The sequence below is a fragment of the Cydia fagiglandana genome, chromosome 10 (genome assembly GCF_963556715.1).
Source record: "Cydia fagiglandana chromosome 10, ilCydFagi1.1, whole genome shotgun sequence".
NCBI classification, from domain to species: Eukaryota; Metazoa; Arthropoda; class Insecta; order Lepidoptera; family Tortricidae; genus Cydia; species Cydia fagiglandana.
In genome coordinates, this window is record NC_085941.1 from 17429421 (window position 1) to 17453942 (window position 24522).

The window sequence follows — 24522 nt, forward strand, 5'->3', positions numbered from 1 at the left end:
ATCGGCTTGGGTTCCTGTAATGTTCAAGACACTGTTAAAAACGATAGACCTAAATTGAAATGTATCAAAGAAGAATATTTGATTGGCAACATCTAGCAGGGTTGACATCTCAAAAAGATCGATCAACAAAAGCGCAAAATTTCAAAAGTATTTCAAAATGTAAAAACACAATTTGATTAACGTCATCCATCTGCAACCAATATTCAAGCCAATGAATATTTAAAAAGGTCATCGCGTTGGTACCTTGGAAGTCACCACGATTCAAAATGATGACACCAAACGTTAATAGATCTTGCGATACCCACGACAATAATTTTTATATTATAAACGAAGTAACCGACAATGAAGAAGACATGCAGTTAACTGCAGAGCCCTCTAGCTCTTATGACCTTATGTCTAACAGGCTTGACCAGCCCGACTGTGTGTATGAAAATAAAGATGACTGTTTGAAGTGCAAGACTTCCAGTGAACCCGTTTGCCATATAAAATTGGTAAGTTAAATAAGCAGTGGGTAGGTACCCGTTTCATTCCTTTTCCAGCACACGGTGCAATGATGTCCGAACCGAAACGTCATTTGGAAACCGCGCGCCGAGCCGAAGTCAACAGAGCAGAGTATGCAGTGGCGTAGCTGAGCAATTCTCAAAAAGTTTAATGTACATTTCGATCACATCTTAGATTTCTTTAAAAATTTGTATGCTGGTAAAGTACATGAAGCTGGACAACTTCCACCATGAGAGAACTTTTTGAGAGTTGCAGCTCAGCTAGGCGTGGGCGAAGTGGGCCGTCGCCCACGGCCTCGCGCCCTAAGGGGGGCCTCGCGCAAGGCCCATTCGGGCACAGTAAAAGAAAACGGCCTCGCAAGAATGTGGCTTCGCCCACGGCTGGATTAGTTCACGCTACGCCACTGAGAGTAGGTATGCAGACATTATGCAGAGCTCTGCTGATGTCACCAGCTGGTAGAACGCAGATAGAATTCACCCTGTGGTAGAGTCTGTGCGGAGACGAATCGTGGAATATAAGGGAACCATCAACCCGTATATTCTACGACTCTTCTCTTTCTGCACTTAAACTCTAAGAACTAATTTAAGTTAGCAGAGGGCTTGGTCCCTTTTTCTTTCGTATGTTTCATATTTTAGTTTAATGGAATCTGTTGATTAAAAACGCTTGAGTTATATTTTCTCAATGCTATCCGAAATAATTTAACATTTCAGGAGCAACTAGAGAATCTGAAGAACAGCACTAAAAGACTTTTATGCTTATTAGAAGATGTGCAAGCAAAAACACATTCCACGGCGCTGGTTACCGATGATCCGCCGAAAATGGCCGACGTTTTAAGACCCATGGCCGTTTGGGATACTGAAAATCTGGATATAATGGTACCTATTAAACCATGAATTAAAGAAATTGCTTTCTTATTATATAATTTGAAGGAGAAAAAAAAACCTAAAAGCAGTTGTACTTAAAACAAAATGTCGTGCTAGTGTCTTTATAATGCGATAATGAGACAAGGATATGGGATAGTGGGAAATGCCAACGGTCCAACACAAACAAGACATGCTATACATATATTTTTTAACAGTCTGTCTACAATAATTAAAAAAATACATATCTTGAAAATATGCCTACCATTCATATTTTCAGGAACGATCAGTGGCTGATATCATCGGTGACGCAGCCATGAAAAGATTGGAAAAGCAGACTAAAGAATTAGACTCTATTGTTATTGTCGTAAGGCCTCATTTCTTTCTTTCCAAATGTGCACTCATGGTTACTGTTACCGTCCATGGAAATTAGTCCACGGAACATTAGCTGAAAATCAATAAATGTAACGGTAAACAATACGTCCATGAAAATTTGACCACGGAGTATTGTTGACAGTTTTAAATGGAGTTCTGTAATAATTGATATTCCATTCCATCAGAGAAGGTATCATGCTCTCATGCTTCAAGTGCAATATGAATTTTTCCATTCCAAATAAATGAAAATCCAATAAGATTTCTAATAAATTATTGCAGGTGAAGCATAAGGACCCTTTTCCAATGGAAGTCCACAAATATACACATACAGTAACCGTGGACACGATAGCCTAAACCCTCTTGTACCTACTAATCTAAGTAGACGACATTTGCCCCCAGCAGTATAATATAAATCCTTAAAATGAGCTTATGACCCATAACGTACAGTTGGTCATTGGCTTATTGCATTTAATATACTTATTAGCTAATTAATTATACTTTTTTTTGCTATCTCTAGGACAAAGACGACGATTGTTCAATATACAAAAGATTAAGCAGAAAGTGCCACTGCCTAAACCAGCAAGAATACAACGACTTTATTATCCATTTTAACGAAGAGACCAAATTTGGCACCAACCCAATAGGAGAAATCATAAAAAACATGTACATTCTCAAAAGGTTTTTATATATGGGCGGCCAATATACTAAAAATGCTTTGCTCTTTTTGAACCAGGTATAACTAAGTATTATTAAAATAAAAATCTTGTATCAATGATTGGATTTTGTATAATTTCGTATTTTTTATCAGCGTGTATAAATTTCATGGAAGTATTTGTACGGAAAAATTTTCGTTTAACTTCTTGTTTTAATTTGATAACAAGAAGATATTTTTTAACATATAATATAACTGTACTTATCGCAAGGTATCCTCAGTAAATTCCGATAAACTGTAATAGTAATAGGATTTTTCGACCAGATTACTTTTTAGGTTGGTTGTAAATTGGTTATATGTTTGCGTTTTTTTTTTACATCTAAGCGATATTTTTATTTGCCAATTCAGTCACTCATCTCATCAACTCATCAGTGACTGAATTAACAAGTATAGATATCGCTCCAGTCACTCATCAGTATTAGATACACTATTTTTCAGAAAGTTGATCACTTTGTTATCCATAACTACATTTTTCATTCACTAAAGAGGGTTATAATCCATTAATTATCCAGCATGATTGATATCGTTGATTGAACTTTTGGTTGTTGAAATATATAGAACATCTTTCTTTATTTTCAGGGCCTAGAAGAAGGCACTTATACGGAAAAGTCGGAGATCATACAAGCATGCGCCTTCGCTGATATCTGCTGTATATTTGATAATCGCACCATTGTGACTTTGTGCCTTTCTTGGCCGTGTAAGAACCCTAGCTTGATAGAAGCAGATACACAGGTCAGTAAGACGCAATAATACCATCACCTACACAAGTTGACAACACATATTTAAATATCCACCAAACAATTGAAAACTATAACATAGGTACTTATCATTTATCAATGACATTTCGAATATCGAAAGTCCGAGACAGTACACACTTGCGTTTAGCAAATGTATACACTAATCAATATGTAAACACTAAACCTAAACCGGCCCAAAAGTAAGTGCGGTCGTAGGGGGCTTATCAGGGAAAAATTAATTAGAATAGAATAGCCGTTTTCTTTGAGAAAGTTACTTAATTTAGGATTTTAGGCTCAGGAATTGAATGTATCATTGAAATTCCGTATACCTACATTTATGTAGATAAATACATCTGACAAATACGCGTGATAAACATAAATAAATACGCCTGCCGGAATTCGAACTCGGGGCCACCTGCTTCGTAAGTTCATAGGAAGCCCTTTAAAAATAAACCTTTTATTATTTATATTATTAGGAGATGACAGCAAAACTCCTATACAATCTCTCCAGACTCGAAGAAGGCCGACGGTACTTAAATTTCAATGCGAAAATAACTTGTGAGATAAAGAAGCTTCTTAAGAAATATCAAGATAAAATAAGCTGTGATGCCGTAGAAATGCTTAATACGGTTTTAAATACATGCCAGCCGCAAGTTCAGCATACTGGAATGAGTCTAAGTTACCACTGTCGGCCAATGCAAGAAGGTAATAAACTGCCAAAATCTGTAGCCCAAGCAGTGGAATTATATAACTTTGCAACCATTACCCAAACATCAATAGAATATCGAGACAAATCTACATATAAAAGATCAAAAATAATACCAGAATATACAGACTGAATAACTTTTTTAACTTGGACCTATGTAGGTAGGTATTGCTTTCAATCAGGGTGGCCATAGACTTATTGAAAGTCGTCGATAAGTTTATGGGTGCCTGGTAGAATGTATTACAGAAATGTTGAATCAGTTTCTAAGTTTCCTTTATTTCAGGTATCGGAAACAAGACACTGAATGCACTGATAGCCTATCGACAGCATATGACTTTAAACGAATTGTTTTTGCACTTGGAAATTCTTCAAAATCTATCTGGAAATGAAGAAACGAAAAAGCATCTCACGCCACACCTGCCATCAATGTTAAGCTTGTTCAAAAATATGCTCCTAGAGTTTGATAGCAGTGAAATAAATATAATAATTACAAATATTATGACCAATATAGTGGGCGACAGTGTTGCGAAAAATGTAAAGGAAATTCCAAACGCCACATTAGGCGAAACATTCACATCATGCATAGCAACTGAGGTATTAAATGCTTATTTCTTTAAGGCACATACATATGTAAGGTACCTAATATCAGAACATCACACTACATTTTAAAAAGTGTCCTTACAGAACGTACATGGTAAATGTCCACGGAAATAAGGAGAAGAAATAAAAAGATTTTTTAACACTTTGTTAAATACTAATTTCAGCCAATTCAGAAGAAAAACAAGACAATTCAAGTGCCTTTGAATAAAACGAGTCACAAATACCACAAAAAGGCTTATCATCACTCACATCATGTACCCGCATACATTCAGAAAAAAGGTACAGGAGTTAATAACCGACAAAAAAGTAACGGTCAGTAATTTTCTGCCTTTCACATTCTACCTATCACATAACTATATACGTGCTACGTGCTACGAACAAGGTATCGGTAAACAAAATTAGAGTTACAATAGAGTTACTAGAATTAAAAAGAGAAAGAAAGTCTAGCAATCCCTAACAACTTTTGTTCTAAAGTCACTTGCTCAAACTGATTTGTCCTAATGGGCACATTGGGCACATGCCCTAACGAACAATTGTCATAACGATTATTTTCCATAATGTAATGGTTCTGAAAAATGGTTAGGTTGGAACTTGCTGCCACAAAAGTGGGTTAGGTTAGAACTGCGACCCTCGACAAAAAAAAATGCTTTATAACATTAGGATAAATAATCAATAATAGGGAAACCAAAATTAGGGTATACGAGTGTCAAGACAACTGATCTGATCATTATGACAAACAATATTAGAGAATGCAAAGATAGGAGAAAAGACTTTAGGGATTCAGATAATTACATAGACCCGCTTAAGTCACACTGTCATTAAGAGCCAACAGGAGTGGTAATTTCTCCATACCAACGTACTCGACTTTTTCCTCCGTGGGTTTTGATGCTAGAGCAATGATTTTTTCAACACAGATTAATATTGTCAATATCTGTGTCGGACCGTTTTGCTCTTTTTGTTTTTTTTGTTTTTTAATGCTAGAGCCCTTCAAAAATGGCCTCATAACATCAAACATCAACATAGACTATGCCGCAATGAGAGGCGTAGTATTCAAAACTGATATCAATTAGCCAAAAAAGCAAAACAGTCCAACAGAGACAATTTCATAATCATTTAGATTTCCAAATTTGGTTACGATTGGTTAAGTTTTGGAGGAGGAAACAGTCGAGTACGAAACCCCGATTTTTGAGATTTTTCGCCTTGTCCTTATCGCACTACTTTTAGGAGCCGGTTACGTTAGCGAGACGGCTATATTTACCTAAAATATTTAAAACTCAGCTCCTGTTTCGTCCTAATTTACTAGTTTGATTAGAAAATATAGGTACGTGCCAAAACATATTTGGTAACAATTTGCTATTCTACGTATAGGTACCTAAAACACGAATGCTATAGAAAATCGTCCACAGATATTGCACTTTAGAACTAGTACTAACTACATTAACATTTGCTTTTTCTTCCAGTAATACAAAAATCAGAAGTCGAAGTTATGAATAAAACGAGAAAACCAAACACATCAAGTGTTATTAGACCAAAAATCACTCCAGCTTCAAAGTCTTTAAACGCGTCCAAAGTTAAGAATTTGGCGTCATTTATTAAATCAAACGTTAATGTTTTCCGGAAAGAAGACACTAAAACTTCTGTATACACTGTTATCAACAGGTCACAAAAATTCATGGATCTTTCGTGGGGAGGTAAACTCTTTTTAACACGTATTTTTGAAATAGCATCAGCTACAGTAGCGGCAAAAAATCTATCATACTGCTATTTATAGCAGACATTCGCTCGAAAATTCATGAAATTAGTCTAGATATATAATTATATATATCATGTAAACAATGATTCTATCATCAACATCACCACGACCATATATTTACTTACGGTACTTACGACTACGACTCGCTGCACGTGGTAAACTAATTACAGATCAAAATGAACCCTAGCTTAATCAAATTGTTGTTTTCATACGCCCCTATATTGTAAATTTCATCGAAAACGCTGCAGCCGTTTTTGGAAAATATGTAGTTAAAAAAATATATGTAAAATGTACCTATCTGAAAAAAATATGATAGATTTTTGCCGATAATGTAGATGTTTACGACGCTGGTTTATAAAAATCCTTTTGAAAAAAGTATTCATATCAAAGCAACCCACAATTATTCGCTCGTACCACGACTATTCTTGTCCATTAAGAGCCAACAGGAGTGGTCATTTCTCCATACAAACGTACTCCTCGTTTTCCTCCGTGTTTTTTGAAGCTAGAGCAATGATTTTTTCCACACAGATTAATATTGTCAATATCTGTGTCGGACTGTTTTGCTTTTTTTGATGTTTTTGTTTTTTAAGGCGCTAGTGCCCTTCAAAAATGGCCTAATTAACTATGCTGCAATGAGAGGCGTGGCATTTAAAACTGATATCAATTAGCCAAAAAAGCAAAACGGTCCGACACAGATAATTTCATAATCATTTCGATTTCGAAATTTGGTTACGATTGGTTAAGTTTTGGAGGAGGAAACAGAGGAGTACGAAACCTCGATTTTTGAGATTTTTACGCAGGATTTTTCGCCTTATCCTTATCAGTTATCACACTACTTTTAGGTGCCGCTTCCGTTAGCGAGACGGGTATATTTACCTAAAATATTTAAAACTCAGCTCCTGTTTCGTCTTAAAAATTTTAAATACACGGAAATTTGCCCTCATTTCCGTGGGCAAATTTTTCATGTTCGTTTGTAATTTAAAAAAATATTGCCTTTTTTCAGATGTCAGCGATGTTATAGTGGTACCCATAGACAACAAAAAGAGTGACGTTAAATAAATTGTTTAATATTTCATAAAATTACAAAAATGTATATACAATTTTTACCTCCATTTGCCATAAGTCCATAACCAGAGGAAATCATGTAGAGTTAGATCAAAATAAGTCTGCAACGACTTGGATAGCACATGTAGTGCAAGTGTTATTTAAAATACGTCATAATTTCATAGAAGTATTAAATATAAAATAACATTTGCATATGCTATCCAAATCGTTGCAGATTTGTCTTTGTGTGACTCTAAGCACATAATTATCATCTTATTTTCAGTGTTATTATCACTAATTATAAAATAAAGTCTACAATAAAATAAATAAATATTTTATACAATCATGTATGTAAATGCTGTGAAATTGTTTTGAATACAATACAACCATAGACAAAAAAACACTACTTACTTTTTTTGTGTGCTGGCAATACATCAGGGAATATCTTGGAGACAAGCAATAATGAACCTTGTTAGTCCTTTTTACAACACAGCTTCAAAAAATTTAGGTAAACCCTCTTAAACATCTTGTTATTAGGCTATGGACTTAAGGTTCATTATGGCTTGTTCCACAAACATTATATTGCTGGCCCAATATTACAGGTAGGGTTCAATGTTCCACTTTTATTAAATTGAAATTTGAACATTGTCATAGCGACATTAAGTCGAATTTCAACTATCTTGAAAATTTAACATAGAACCCTGTAATATTGGGCCAGCGATATGCCAAACAGCTGCTAGAATGGAATGGGATGAAACAATAGGAATGTTATCAAAATGCGGAATATTGCGGAAAGTGAACAGCTGATAATAGCGAAAGATTGCAAGTTTAAGAATGTTAACAAGTGGGCTCTTAAGTCTATAGTGTAGTTGAGGTCCAGCCTCATTCTGCAACGTTTTATTGTATAACCCAGCCATTCTCAAAGTGTGTTCCGCGGAACCCTAGGGTTCCGCAAAGCCTCTGTTGGGGTTCCGCAAAAATACTTCTAATAATAAGAAAAAAACAATAGGTATATCTGGTCGACCATGACGAACGAAAATATTTAATTTGGGGTTCCGTCAAATATTTCGCTTTCCAAAAGGGTTCCGTCACCAAAAAACTGTGGGTAGGAAGACAAAAAAAAATAGAAGGGGGTGCTCATAAGATCACTATGCTTAGTATGCTGACGTGTATGTGACACTTTTTAAACATCTTATTTATTTTGATCTTTTTATTGGCTTGTTTTTGCCATATAGTGATGGATCAGATCATAGATATACACTAATGTATGTGATCACCATCAGGGGAGGAGTTGACTATAATGTTTGTATACTTAGAGCTTTCTTTAGATTTCTATTAGGGCTGATACAGGCAGACTGCAACCTGATTGCATTTTTTTATGCCGCAGTTTAACTTTTATTTAGCTTTGGCATAACAAAGTTGAGATCTATAGTCTGTTTCGAAAGAGAAGAGTCGTATATTGGGCCCCATAGATCTGACAACTCTTCTCTTTCCGCACAGACTCTGCCCAAAATAAAGCGTAAACAACTAAATCTTAAAAAAATATATAAATATGAATCAGTCAATATATCTGCTGTCAAATTCATTGTTGTACCTAGATTGTGTATTGTCATGGTATCTAAGTGATCTCTTGTTCTGCGGAGGTGGGTTGCTCGGCTTAAAGAACATAGCTAACAGGATGTAAAATCCCCCAACAATTTTACTCAAAAAGTCTAAAAAACCCAAAAACATTGGAGTCGAATTTTTGACCAAAATTGACATTTCTCTCAACAACGCTAAAATAAAATTGCCGAGGAAATTGATAAATGCAGTGCTTCCAGTAAAAACTGCAATTACAAGTGCAAAAATGAATGTAAAGAATTCTTTTACATTGGTTATAGATAAAGCAGTTTTTAAATTAGCTTTTATCTCTTGAACAGTGTCGCTAAGAGCCTCTATAGGCTTTTCAACTTTGCCTTCACTTTTTTCCATACTCTTGCTTGTACCTTCAGATCCTCCAGTCAATATAGGCTCCAATTCCAGAAATGCATCTGATATGTGCCGAAGACACTTGACAGTCACTATAATTTCTTCATCCCTGAATTTGAGGCTCTTCACTTGAAACCAAAACGGCCCGAAGGGTTGATTGTCAATTTCGGTCCAGATGCATACGCCAGATGTGTAACCGAGTGGTTCAGAGTCAGTGATCCCGATCCATTGGATGTTTGGACAAACAATACGGAGACTGTTTTGCACTTCAAGCAAATCTCTCTTCAAGTCAACCTCAGCCGGACTAACAACAACAACATCTCTGTAGCCAATCTGTTGGTTTATTAGCCGCCTTTCTAAGTAGCGACCTAAGAAAATTCGAGATTTCAGCAAGTCCTTAGCGAGATTTTTCTGCTTCACAACATTTATGTCGTCGTGATCGTGGCTCTCTTGCGAAGATGCTGTTGAATCGAACTGCGTGCTCCTTCTAATAACACTCATCTTTCTTATAAACAATACAAACTGGTAATTTGGCTATCTCGATTTTTAAAGAAATGATAATGACGAGAGTGCACTGAATGGTGCAATATGACATTGACAAAGACAAAATGCATAGATATAAGAATATATACAGATGCCTTCCAAGCGAGCTGTCAGTGGGACCACTTTTTGTTTAGTGTACGATTAACAAAGCGACCCACTTTGCTGTAGCCATGTCGATAAAGTCATATCGATAAACTACCGACATTTCTTGCAATTATAATTTTACTTCAAAGGTTTAACTATACCTAAAATGAACAAAAACGCTTTTTTTCTTTATTGTGGTTATAATATCACAATTTTGTAGTCACGCCCCAGGAGAGAACCAAGGGAAAGTTCAGATATTTAATTAAAATACATAAATACTAGTGTCCGACCGAAACATGTTTTTTTGCCGAAACCGAAACCGAAACCGAATGTTCGGCTTTGGCCCCAGTTTCGGCCGAAACCGAAACCGAAACCGAACCTTTTGTTGACTTGTGAAAACCGTTGAAAATATGTCACAAAACCGCTTTTTAGAGGAGAGGCCAATTCGTAGAAATTACCTTATTTACAATTTTCGTAGGACCGAAAAGGATTATACCGGGTTGGACTAAAGCAAAGGGGTTTTAGCACTTAGAAAAAAAATCATCAGAGTGATGTTATTATGATACCTATTTTTCATGATGTTATCCTAGAGAATACGCTAAAATAAGCATCAGCAAGCACCATTTTTTATTTTAGAGAAAAGTTATTCATACAAAACATGCTTTTTTTAGCGTATTCTCTACGATAACACAATAAAAAATAATGTTATAATGACACAACATTCATGGAAATTTGTACTGTTCTAGATTTTTCCCAACTTTCGGGTCAAATATATTGGCCATTTTCGATTTTAGAGAAAAGTTTTTCCTACGAAACATGCTTATTTTAGCGTTGTGATTGATTTTTTTCTGTCTTTTACGATTCCTATATATTTTGCAGTTTTGCTCAAAAAAAACTGTTTTTTTGTGCACCCCGTTTGCTTTAGGCCGGCCCTAAAATACATACCAAGTGACTGTGAATATCCTCTATATAATGTTCAAAAATAATTAGCCAGAAATATTAAAAAATAAGAGAATTAGGTACTTGTTAGACTATGTTATTACATTTGTAATTTACTCACAAAGCCCTTACATTTGGTACTCCACATGGTATGTTTAAAAGAAAATAGTTTACAATTTTGTACTGCCGACTTTATAACGTCATAGAAACACATTCTACCACTTTATGAAGCGACAACATGCATTTTGATAATCAGTAGATCATGCTGATTCCAATAATACCACTTGTCGGTATAAACCTTTTTAGTCCTACGAAAGTTGCTATTCTTCAACTTGGCCACTCCACTAGTTATACAGGGGAATTGTATTTTATAATAAATCAATTAATTTATGTATGTATACATAAATCAGTATATTAATATTGTTGTCCTACTTGTTCCCCAACTTTAGATCTTTGTCACATGTTTAGTTTCATAGTACGAAGTACCATTTCGTAAGTTTCGGCCCGGCCGAAAGGTTCGGCCGTTTTTTGGCCGAAACCGAAACTACAGCCGAAACATGATTTTTTGGCCGAAACTGGCCGAAACCGAAACCGAAACCGAACCTTCGGTCGGACACTAATAAATACCTATTAAAATAGGTGGTCCGCAATAATTGAATTATTTTATTACATTATAATATATTCATTATCCATTAGCATTTCAATTATGTTTATGTTTAACGAAGATATTGAAGCTTCAATTAATCGCTATTTCGTTCCGCTGTGTAGCGTTTATCGATATATAACATGATTAAAATCGACTTTTTACATCCCTAAAAGAGCACACATATACGTTTTTACGCACACATGCACAACCTGGGTCGCCTAAAAAGGGGCCACTTGGATTTGAAGTCCATCTTGTCAACAGTATAGTTGTCCTTGTTTGACAAATGGCATTTTAAAAGAGCGAGGAGAGAGAAATGATACTAGTTGCTGCGCCGTCAAATAGAACAATAAAGGTAGGGGCATAGACTTATAATATATAAAGACGTAGTCTCAGCGAGCTGTCACTGTTGCCACTTTTGTTTAGTGTACGATTAACAATGAGGCCCACGTTGCTGTAGCCATGTCGATAAAGTCATATCGATAAACTATCGACATTTCTTGCAATTTTAATTTTACTTCAAAGGCTTAACGATACCTAAAATGACCAAAAACGCTTTTATTCTTTATTGTGGTTATCAGATCACAATTTTATAGTCACGCCCCAGCAGGGAACCAAGGGAAAGTTCAGATATTAAATTAAAATACATAAATACCTCCTAAAATAGGTGTTCCGCAATAATTGAATTATATTATTATATTATAATATATTCATTATCCATTAGCATTTCAATTATGTTTATGTTTAACGAAGATATTGAAGCTTCACTTAATCGCTATTTCGTTCCGCTGTGTTGCGTTTATCGATATATAACATGATTAAAATCGACTTTTCACATCCCTAAAAGAGCACACATACACGCTATTACGCACACATACACAGCCTGGGCGCATCAAGAAAGGCAACACTTGATTTGAAGTCCACCTTGTCAACAGTATGGTTGTCCTTTTTTGACAAACGGCATTTTAAAAGAGCGAGGAGAGAGAAATGATACTAGTTGCTGCGTCGTGAAAGAGAACAGAAAAGGTTGGGCCCTTGATAAAAATAAACGGCTCTGACCTGTTTAAGCCATATTTAAAACCGTTGCCCGACAAATAATGTTTTTTTGTACCTAGTAGCACCAAATTCCAGGTGAAAATATATTTTTTATTACAGGTAACATAGCTCGTAACTGTCACTGCACGGTTGTCATGCGATATTATTTTGGAAAATTCGTGGTGTTTTCACAAATTCTCTACAATTATGCGACTTCCTAATTACTTCAAACCGTGATCCGATTCGCATGTCTCGGTTACGTTCAGTCTAATTCATCGTTTTCGTGCAATTTGCTGTGTTCCAGTAACAACAGCTACGATGGATAACGGTGCGATACAAACACTGGAGACTGCAGCCCAGATGTTGATGGTACGACTAAAATGAATGTATATAAATCTATCCTAAAATTATACTAGACAATGACACATAGAGCTTCATAATAAATTCTAGGACAAGCTTATACCGGGTGCTCATTCTCTTAAGGCGCACTAGTATTTTTATTTGATAATAACACCCTAATTGAATATTGTACAACCAATCCTACGATTGGATGAAGACAGAAGCTCGTAGATAGTTTTCATTCTGTTTTACTAATACTAGAAACAAAGCTTTACACTATTTTGTTAGAAGTATTTTAAGGATTATCAGTTGGGCTACCTTCATTCTCTATTTTACTACAATGATGAAATGAAATGTTATAAAGCTATCATTATAATACTGTTTTCTACACTTAGATACTAAGTAAGGTAGGTAGGTAAGTTTATACTTAGATTTTTATTCTCATAATATAAATTATCCTAAACTAAGCTAAACTAATTTATATTATGATCATCATTATTATTAACATTAGATATAAACAATAAAATAGTTAAAAAAAATTGTAACAAGGTCCACCATTGTACAATTAGCAGTATTTGTACTGTCAATACCTTCATCCACATTGTCATAACTAAAAACCTGTTACTTAGGGCATGGGCATACTGAAAATTCCTTGACTGGCCACTTAGAAAAAAACCGGGCAAGTGCGAGTCGGACTCGCGCACGAAGGGTTCCGTACCATAATGCAAAAAAAAAAAAAACAAAAAAAAGCAAAAAAAAAAACGGTCACCCATCCAAGTACTGACCACTCCCGACGTTGCTTAACTTTGGTCAAAAATCACGTTTGTTGTATGGGAGCCCCATTTAAATCTTTATTTTATTCTGTTTTTAGTATTTGTTGTTATAGCGGCAACAGAAATACATCATCTGTGAAAATTTCAACTGTCTAGCTATCACGGTTCGTGAGATACAGCCTGGTGACAGACAGACGGACGAGACAAGACTACCTACTATGGGACACCCCACGGGAATCTTAACTTCCCCATTGGTGCCTAACTTGGCCGAGTAAATGTATGGAAGGGTTTGAAGTTAATACTTGGGATATTTCTGCTTTTATTTAAAAAAAGTTATTAATGTAATTTTACTCATTAGGTAACACACTTTCGATATCAGTTGGAAGTTTTCTGATATCTGTTATATTTACGGAATTATGGCCTGGCCACACTTAACGATTACACCCTGTATATGGTTATGTAGTTTATTCATAGTTCAACACGACCTATTATATGTATACTTAATAAAGTAAAATGAAATAAATAAAGCACTATTTTTCATTCATAGGCCCCACCAACCCTGGTGACATCAGAGCAGCGGCATCAAGCAGAAAGCGTGTTCCTAGAGTTCAGGAGTACCAAAAACCCTTACCAACTCTGCAGGGAGATTCTAGAAAAATCCAGAACTGACTATGTCCTGTTTGAAGCAGCCGGGCTGCTAAAGACAGCGCTTATCAGAGAATGGACATTGTTGTCAGAAAGTGATATTTCTTCTCTCAGAGAATATTTGCTGAATTACTTGCTGAGACAAGATACTCCGCCGTTTCTGAGAGAAAAATTATTGCAGGTATATGTTTGTTATTTACATGAATATGACGCAACTAAAATAGTTACGCAAAAGAAGTGCTTTGAAATATCTGCATTTATAACATTGACTTATATCTCAGGACGGGGCTTACGGTTACTAAAATGTAGTGTCCGACCGAAACATGTTTTTTTGCCGAAACCGAAACCGAAACCGAATGTTCGGCTTTGGCCCCAGTTTCGGCCGAAACCGAAACCGAAACCGAACCTTTTGTTGACTTGTGAAAACCGTTGAAAATATGTCACAAAACCGCTTTTTAGAGGAGAGGCCAATTCGTAGAAATTACCTTATTTACAATTTTCGTAGGACCGAAAAGGATTATACCGGGTTGGACTAAAGCAAAGGGGTTTTAGCACTTAGAAAAAAAATCATCAGAGTGATGTTATTATGATACCTATTTTTCATGATGTTATCCTAGAGAATACGCTAAAATAAGCATCAGCAAGCACCATTTTTTATTTTAGAGAAAAGTTATTCATACAAAACATGCTTTTTTTAGCGTATTCTCTACGATAACACAATAAAAAATAATGTTATAATGACACAACATTCATGGAAATTTGTACTGTTCTAGATTTTTCCCAACTTTCGGGTCAAATATATTGGCCATTTTCGATTTTAGAGAAAAGTTTTTCCTACGAAACATGCTTATTTTAGCGTTGTGATTGATTTTTTTCTGTCTTTTACGATTCCTATATATTTTGCAGTTTTGCTCAAAAAAAACTGTTTTTTTGTGCACCCCGTTTGCTTTAGGCCGGCCCTAAAATACATACCAAGTGACTGTGAATATCCTCTATATAATGTTCAAAAATAATTAGCCAGAAATATTAAAAAATAAGAGAATTAGGTACTTGTTAGACTATGTTATTACATTTGTAATTTACTCACAAAGCCCTTACATTTGGTACTCCACATGGTATGTTTAAAAGAAAATAGTTTACAATTTTGTACTGCCGACTTTATAACGTCATAGAAACACATTCTACCACTTTATGAAGCGACAACATGCATTTTGATAATCAGTAGATCATGCTGATTCCAATAATACCACTTGTCGGTATAAACCTTTTTAGTCCTACGAAAGTTGCTATTCTTCAACTTGGCCACTCCACTAGTTATACAGGGGAATTGTATTTTATAATAAATCAATTAATTTATGTATGTATACATAAATCAGTATATTAATATTGTTGTCCTACTTGTTCCCCAACTTTAGATCTTTGTCACATGTTTAGTTTCATAGTACGAAGTACCATTTCGTAAGTTTCGGCCCGGCCGAAAGGTTCGGCCGTTTTTTGGCCGAAACCGAAACTACAGCCGAAACATGATTTTTTGGCCGAAACTGGCCGAAACCGAAACCGAAACCGAACCTTCGGTCGGACACTACTAAAATGGTACTAGTTCAGCGATGTCACTCACGAATTCGAGCCAATCGTGCAGTCTAACGCAACTAGTTGCGAGCTTGCGACCAATCGCGCGCGTGATGCGAACTCATCAACCAATCGCGTTGTAGCGGTGTCACCGCTGTGCTGGCCCCATTCATGACCCATTCTTATTGCCCGTAAGGCCAATCCTGAGTTATACGTCAATGATTTATAACAATAGATAGACAAAGAGGAAATAACTTTGCACATTTTATTATATCTTGTAAATTATACGATGATTTTTCAACAACTACTTCTAGCCATATTGTGCAAGGTTGTATACATTTTGGCTGATTAATAGATGTCGGGACATCCATGATGAAAGTTGCTCAGTATGTCCTAAACCAGCGGTCGCCAACAAGCGGCCCGCGGGCCGCATGCGGCTCGCGAACCTCTCGCTTGCGGCCCGCAGCCCCCCGGGCTATTTTGTATGTAATATTGTAAAACAACAATGTCTGATAAAGATACATATTAATAAAAGTGCGGCCCGCGTCAATTTACTTAACTACTATGTGGCCCTTAACTCCTAAAAGGTTGCCGACCGCTGTCCTAAACTAAACTTTCGCCCCCAAAATATGGCTAAGGGCGTGGACTAAACGCAAGCGGCGTGCGGCAAATGAAGGTCATTCACTTGATATGCCGCACAGTGTTTCGTCTAGAACAAGCTAGGTGGACAAAATTATTTTTTTGTGTTTTTGGGTAGTATTATGGTTAGTATTGCTTAATTAAATATAATTTACTAAAAATTTTAAAATACCATGAAAAAAAGCAAAAAAATAAAAATAAAATATATATTTAAATTAATTATATATTTTTTTGCAAATAAATTATTAACACAATAATAAACAAAATTTTACAGTTCATTAGATACATTATTTTCATAGTATTTACTTTAAAATATACAAAAAAAATAAAAATGTAATATAGAAAATTAATTAAAACTTAACTTATTATTAATAATTAATCTGTTAATTATTAATAACTTATAATCTGTTCTAACTCATGTATTATATCAGAATAATAATTGTTTTGCGTAAGTTTTTTAAAGTTCTTCTGAAGGATATAACACGCTTGTACCTTTTGCATTGGGCAAATAATGATATGATGAATATTTATGATAATCACCCTTCATTGACCACATTTTAGTCTGCTTGTAAGTTTGTATTTGTCGATTTTGACTCAATATAATATGCTAATGCCTCAGTAACACTTAGCTGCCTAGAATTCATTGAAGTACCTACTGCTGTCATAAGAACAAGACTACGTTGGCTTAAGTGGACTTTCTCTAATATTTTTTAACATTTTTGCCGTGTTCTATTTTCTGTCGATCACGAATCAATCGGGATTTCGGCAGCAGTTAAAATATAGGTACGTAATTGTACCAGATCTTTAACTCAGCGTTTTTTCCGTTTCAAAAGGGGAACTTTTGAAGTTTAATTTGGGTCTTCCTGCAGGATTAACATTTTCAGACGACGTTGATGCACTTGGTCTAGTTATGTACACTCGTAATTCTATATTTTGGCCATCCATACCACTTTTAAACTTTTCCACAAATTGCTTCTTTAAATCTTGACGCACTATTCCACTTGGTATTCAGTTTTGATGAATAACTGGTTAAAATATTTTTTAACCGTCTCTCAGACTCTTCTTTGAAATCTCGTAACTCATATTTTACCAATATAAACTGATAAAGGTGGAAATTTTCGTCGTTTTTCCCCTTATTTGTCCATTCTTCAAAAACCCCTTCCTTAAAATAGAGAAAACGTGTTCTGCAAAAAAAATGAAAAAAAAATGTTATGCAAATTTATGCAAAATTAAATATACACCATCATAAAATAGAATTATGCAAGTAAATAATATCAAAAATCTAGACCGGTGTCAAGCGGTGTCAAGTATTTGCTAGTCTATCAAAGTTCTAAAATGAAGAAAAAATCACCACGTTTTTAAGTGCATATTTATTGCTCTATACGAGCATTATTACAACTGATATGAACATGTTTTTATGAAAAATATAAAGTGCTTACCTTCAGTTATAAGATCTATTACCAAACCTTTTCATAAAATAACGTTTTACTTGTAAGAGATGTCGTTGAACGCATCACAAAATTGCAACTGATTAAATTGTGCAATTGCACTTACCTCATTAGCTGACTTCTGCACCCTATGGCTCATAAAATTAGAAAGTTAGACATAATCTATTAATGGGTTTGGGGGTTTCAACATGTTGTTTATCATATCTAATGACTCATTAGAGATAATTTGATAACGACTTTTGTCCACCTAGCTTGTTCTAGACGAAACACTGTGTGCCGTTCGCCGCGCACCGTATGCGTATTAGACTAGACATAAAAATTCAAAATCGCTCTCCTTTTTGATTCGACTGGCAAATCATATTACTTTTTGGCAACCGGGTTTTTTAACCTAATTAGACCCCGCTGAATCCGAATTTGCCGGTTGCTCGATCGAAATCATGACCGGAAGTGAGATATTTGACATTAAAGGTCCCTTTTTTTAGTTTTTCGTAAATAACTCTTAAACGGAGGCGCATAGCGAAAAATGTTCTATTACATAAGTAATCTGCATAAAATTGACTACAAGAAAGATTCAGTAGGTACAATTTTTCGCTAGGATCAATATTCAAAGAGATATTAACGCGGAAAATTTAATTATAATCACTTCTAAGGTCCCTTTTTTTAGTTTTTCGTAAATAACTCATAAACGGTGGCCAATATCAAAAAATGTTGTTAAACGATAATAATCTGCACAGAATTTTGAACAAAACAGATTCAGTACACTTTTCGCAGGGATCAATATTTAAAAAGATAATAAAGAGGGAAAGTTCTAGTATAATGAATTCTAAGTTTCCTTGTTTTTATTTATTCGTTAATAATTTGAAAAGTATGACTCATAGCAAAAAAAATCTTATACCTAAATAATAAACATAAAATTTTCTACAAGAAACATGTAGAACACTTTTCTCTAGGATCAATATTTAAAAAGACAAAGCAGCGGGTAAGTTAATTATAAATAATTTTAAAGTCCCTTTTTAGTTATTTGTAAATAACTCGTAAACGGTGTCCCATAACAAAATAGGGTTTTAAAAATAAATTATCCACATAAAATTTCCTCCAAAAAACATCTGGAACACTTTTCTCTAGGATCAATATTTAAAGCGATATTAATGGAAGAAAGTTAATTACAATCAGTTCACAGGTCACTTTTTATTAGTTTTTCGTAAATAACTCGTAAACGGTGGCCCTTTGCAAAATAATATTCTACATAAATATTAAACATAAAATTGTCCACAAAAAAGGTTCTGTACACTTTTTTGCTACGTTCAATATTTAAAGAGGTATTAAAGGGTGTAAGTTAATTACAATCAATTTCCAGGTCCATATTTTTAGGTTTTCGTAAATGACTCGTAAAGTAAGGCTCATAGCAAAATAAGTCCTTAATGTTCTTGTAAATAAAAAATCGGCATAAAATTTTCTACGAAAACATAATGAACACTTTTCTCTGGGATAAATATTTGAAACGATATTAAAGAAAGAAAGTTCATTACGATCAAATATCAAATATCAAATATCAACATTTATTCAGCAAATAGGCCACAAGGGCACTTTTACACGTCAACATTGAATTTACATAAAAGCAAAAATAATAACATCAACAATTTTATAAATTAAAACTAACAATTCAATCTAACGTATTACAATTACTAAGAGATGTATATGGTCTCTTAATGTCGAATTACATACAAAATACAGATAAAAAAACACACACAAAAAATCTATAATATTTAGAGGTGTAAATGTCTCTAGGTGTCAGAACTATAAGATTATATAGTTTATCAAGTTATCCTTAGAGATGTATAGGGTCTCCAAGAGTCAATATCCTGTATAATTAATACATTCATTAAAAGAAAAGAAACATACGAGAACAGAATGAGGCGTCTCACTGTAATTAATTAATAAAAGTTACTAAGTATAATAGCTCGTGTTAGCTTAACAGACCAGTCTCCACAAACAGCACCCGTTCACGAGTATGACGCGTATCTCAGCCATCGCCTCCCTCAACCTTCATTCGGGAAAGTGGCGACCCGATCAACAACGCCACCGTAAGCAAAGACTTTTAAGCGAGCATGACATGTTCAAGCTACCGGCCTATATTAATATTAAAATAGTAATAACATGTAGCTGTAAGACACGGCATTTTGTGCTCATATGTTACATAAAAAGACAGTAATATAGCTTCACATAATTACTAGCCTAAGTTGACTTAGAGATGTAAAGGTCTCTAAGTGTCAGAAACATTAAAAATATAGGTAAGTATGTACAATCAAAAATAAAAATCAAATAAATAAATATGTACTTAGAGATGTATAAGGTCTCCAAGTGTCCAAAACTAAAATTAAATTAAACAATATAATCAAGCGAGAACATCATTGTCTCATGTGTCAATTCTACTGGACACTAGCATATTTAATTCAGTGTAAAAAAAAAAACAATATTTATTTAATTCTTATTATACTAATGAAACCAATCAAGCTACCTGCTTAAAAGCATCTCTATCGATCAATACACATGTCACTTCTTTTTAGTTTTTAGGGTTCCGTACCTCAAAAGGAAAAAACCGGCCAAGCGCGAGTCGGACTCGCGTTGCAAGGGTTCCGTACATTACCCAAATTTCAACAACGTATTTTTTATATGTGAAACGCTAGTGAATTGCCATTAAAAAACCCGTTCAAAAACTAAGTAAAGTGCGACTCGCGCTTGCATATTTCTAATAGGTCTTCCTGTCATCTATAGGTAAACCCAGTAGTTTCGGAGATAAAGCCCCCCCCCCCCCCCCCTCATAGCCAAACAATGACCATCCCCCCCCCCCCCGCCCCATTTATCCGTTTACGAGCCATTTACCAAAACCTGAAAATAGGGACTTGGAAATTCATTATTATTGATTATTGAACTTACCCCCTTTAATACCTCTTTAAATATTGATCGTAGCGAAAAAGTGTATAGAACCTTTTTTGTGGACAATTTTATGTTTAATATTTATGTAGAATATTATTTTGCAAAGGGCAACCGTTTACGAGTTATTTACGACAAACTAATAAAAAGTGACCTGTGAACTGATTGTAATTAACTTTCTTCCATTAATATCCCTTTAAATATTGATCCTAGAAAAAAGTGTTTCAGATGTTTTTTGGAGGAAATTTTATGTAGATAATTTATTTTTAAAAACCTATTTTGTTATGGGACACCGTTTACGAGTTATTTACAAATAACTAAAAAGAGACTTTAAAATTATTTATAATTAACTTACCCGCTGCTTTGTCTATTTAAATATTGATCCTAGCGAAAAGTGTTCTACGTGTTTCTTGTAGGAAATTTTATGTTTATTATTTAGGTATAAGATTTTTTTTGCTATGAGTCATACTTTTCAAATTATTAACGAATAAATAAAAACAAGGAAACTTAGAATTCATTATACTAGAACTTTCCCTCTTTATTATCTTTTTAAATATTGATCCCTGCGAAAAGTGTACTGAATCTGTTTTGTTCAAAATTTTGTGTAGATTATTATCGTTTAACAACATTTTTTGATATTGGCCACCGTTTATGAGTTATTTACGAAAAACTAAAAAAAGGGACCTTAGAAGTGATTATAATTAAATTTCCCGCGTTAATATCTCTTTGAATATTGATCCTAGCGAAAAATTGTGCTGAATTTTTCTTGTAGGCAATTTTATGCAGATTACTTATGTAATAGAGCATTTTTTGCTATGCGCCTCCGTTTAAGAGTTATTTACGAAAAACTAAAAAAAGGGACCTTTAATGTCAAATATCTCACTTCCGGTCATGATTTCGATCGAGCAACCGGCAAATTCGGATTCAGCGGGGTCTAATTAGGTTAAAAAACCCGGTTGCCAAAAAGTAATAAGCTTTGCCAGTCGAAATCGTTTTGATGAAAAATATGACCAGTCTATATGTAAAGATAAACAAATATAAATTTTGTATTTGTATAAAAAAAAAACAGAACTACCTAATTCAATATTTCTTCCACAGACAATAGCAATAATCATCAAAAGAGGCAGCATAGACGATGGCGGAAGAGAGAGAAAGGCTTTACTCACGGAGTTAGAGAAAATAATTCTAAGCTCACCCATAAGTCAACAGAAGCTCGCCTGCTCTCTCATCCTCGCTATCATGCAAGAATACGCCATCACGGTCAAATCAGCCGACGTAGGCTTGATATGGGAAGTGCACTTTAGACTTAAGAAATCCTTCGAAGCGTTAGACTTAAAAAGAATATTCAGATTCACAGTCAGCGTTCTAGAACAGATAGTTCGCTCCGGACATAGGCCTGAAGGAGAGCAAGCGTTATTGACTAAGCAATTGCTAACTATAGTCGAAACAGTCTTATGCTGGGGGCAAGTGTCTCCGCTACTACCAAAGCGATTAATCGGAGCATTCGAAGCTATATACGAAAGCGATGCAGCACCGGCTCTAAGACTAAGTTTAAATTGGAGAGACACAATATTACAGCCAGAGCTTATCGCTCTATTCTTCGAGATACATATGTATGTGCGAACGAATCCTGATTTAGCTAGTCCGTCTCTAACTTGTCTAGTTCAGCTGGCTAGTTTGAGCGGTGTAGTGGTGTCCGCTAGTAATCTAAAACAGCAGTATTTGGAGAACTATGTGAATAGTTTCTTGAATATGATGGCTAATATTCAGCCGATGGAGCGAGAGATGCTGGGTATATCGGATATATATAGGCGTCTCATTCAGTTCTTCGCGCCGAGCATGATCGCGAATACGCCGCCGACTTTGCTGCAGAATTTAACGACGCTCACTTGTCATTGTATTAGAGGAGCCGTGGTGGAAGAAGGGGTAAGTTCAACTTTTTGCGAACAAAACATATTATTTTATTACATACATGCATACATATAATCACGCCCAGTGTTGGCCGAAACGTTAATGCAATTGAATATTCTTGACCATTAAACAGTACAAATTGAACTGTAACGGTCCGTTTACGGTTCATTTTGTACTGGTTAATGGTCAATTGCAATTAACGTTCGGCCAACACTGATCACGCCTATTTCCCGGAGGGGTAGGCAGAGACCATGGATTTCCATTTGCTTGCTATTATTTTATTAAATATTTTGATTTGTTTTTAAAGTAGTCACACTACAAAATACTAATGATAAACTGAAATAGATGTCATATTCAGTCAGCAGAAGAAGTTGCTACTTGCTAAGCTGTCGAGGTGTTCAAAATGACTTTGACGCGACTTTATTATAAAAGCGTGTCAAGATAATTTTGAACACCACGCCCGTTTAGCAACTTCTGCTGCTGACTGTATTAAGAATAAGACCAAGCTCTCCAGTGGCAGAGGCGGTATATTTCAGTTTACAAAGGGAATTCTTTTATCGGTTTTCTCAGACCAATTTTCATCGATCCCAGGCATCCCAGCCGGGAATTATCGTTATTGTTAGAACTTTACCAGTGAGTCTTATCACGAGCTGTTTCATAGAATTCTTTATATAGCAACAATGTTGCATATCAAATAACGTGTCAGTTTCAATAAGCTGTTGTTTCATTAACCATTACATAGTAATTTCATTGCCTTTTAGTACACGTCTTGACGTCTCATTGGCCAGTTTAGTATGAATAATTTAATTCCATAAACAGGAACTATTTTAATAACAAAACTTCCGTGAGACACGGACATATTAATTATATTAAGAACGGGTCACTCACTTATTTTAAGTCCGAAGTCACGTATTTTTAACAAGCTTTTATTAGGTCGACCTGTATGTAACTAACTATGTAATGGAATCTAAGGTAACTAATTTAACCATCTTCCAACGATCGTAGCGTCATGAAAATTGGCAGCTGTATGTAGTTCTGATGACAATACAATAATATGGTACTGTCGAACTGATCTGATGATGGAGACAGGAGGTGGCCGTGAACTCTCGACCTGTATGCAACTAACTATGTAATGGAATCTAAGATAACTAATTTAAGCATCTTCCAAGGATCGTAGCGTCATGAAAATTGGCAGCTGTATGTAGTTCTGATGACAATACAATAATATGGTACTGGCGAACTGATCTGATGATGGAGACAGGAGGTGGCCATAGGAACTCTGTGATGAAACAACGCAACCTAATTGTGTTAGGGGTTTTTAGAATTGTCTCGATGAGTATTAGTTGTAGGTATATCGTAAGAAAAGTACAGTCAGCGATAAAAGCTTGTACCAAAAATGAATTTTTTGCCAAATACTTATTTAGAGATGCACCGGATATCCGGATCCGGTATCCGGCCTATCCGGCCATTATTATACTATCCGGGCGGATACCGGATAGTAACATTGCTTGATTTCGAAGTAAACAAATTGGATTTAAGAAACAGACACGGTCATACTCGTACTTGTTTATTATTTTAAAACAATTTAATAATTCCACTGACTTGCACGCGCACTCATTTCGAACCTAGAAATGAGTCCCCGCGAACGTTCACTAGGAAACAGGTCAAACCTGCAGAATGCGCACCTGTAAAACCGAAATGTAGGTACAGTTCCGCTGGCCGAATATTCGGCGGCCGGAGTTTATCGGAGTCTGGTACATTTTC

The 24522-nt window shown here is 35.2% G+C and overlaps 3 protein-coding genes across 3 annotated transcripts in view; 2 read left to right on the forward strand and 1 right to left on the reverse strand.

Moving 5' to 3' along the window:
- The first annotated feature begins 32 nt into the window (after positions 1-32).
- LOC134667983 (uncharacterized) lies at positions 33-7366 on the forward strand. The gene is made up of 10 exons (XM_063525419.1): positions 33-491; positions 1212-1376; positions 1642-1728; positions 2254-2469; positions 3028-3180; positions 3662-3890; positions 4175-4485; positions 4656-4803; positions 5952-6182; positions 7248-7366. The coding sequence occupies exons 1-10, from the start codon at positions 267-269 to the stop codon at positions 7301-7303; spliced, it is 1821 nt and encodes a 606-aa protein (XP_063381489.1). The 5' UTR covers positions 33-266; the 3' UTR covers positions 7304-7366.
- On the reverse strand, positions 7296-9858 carry LOC134667984 (uncharacterized). Its single transcript, XM_063525420.1, has one exon. The coding sequence runs from the start codon at positions 9755-9757 to the stop codon at positions 8846-8848; it is 912 nt and encodes a 303-aa protein (XP_063381490.1). The 5' UTR covers positions 9758-9858; the 3' UTR covers positions 7296-8845.
- A 2740-nt stretch (positions 9859-12598) lies between these two features.
- LOC134667986 (exportin-4-like) overlaps positions 12599-24522 on the forward strand; it is a 31915-nt gene continuing 19991 nt past the window's right edge. The window contains exons 1-3 of the mRNA XM_063525422.1: positions 12599-12869; positions 14160-14438; positions 21946-22773. Coding sequence (XP_063381492.1) covers positions 12819-12869; positions 14160-14438; positions 21946-22773 — 1158 coding nt within the window. The 5' untranslated portion in view covers positions 12599-12818. The remainder of the gene's footprint in view (positions 12870-14159; positions 14439-21945; positions 22774-24522) is intronic.

What these genes read in the sequence shown, in the direction of transcription:
- LOC134667983 (XM_063525419.1), top strand. Translation starts at nt 267, where the DNA reads ATGATGACACCAAACGTTAATAGATCTTGCGATACCCACGACAATAAT. An exon ending in CCGTTTGCCATATAAAATTG is followed by an intron (nt 492 to 1,211) that starts GTAAGTTAAATA and finishes TTAACATTTCAG; the next exon opens with GAGCAACTAGAGAATCTGAA. An exon ending in CATGGATCTTTCGTGGGGAG is followed by an intron (nt 6,183 to 7,247) that starts GTAAACTCTTTT and finishes GCCTTTTTTCAG; the next exon opens with ATGTCAGCGATGTTATAGTG.
- LOC134667984 (XM_063525420.1), bottom strand. Translation starts at nt 9,757, where the DNA reads ATGAGTGTTATTAGAAGGAGCACGCAGTTCGATTCAACAGCATCTTCG.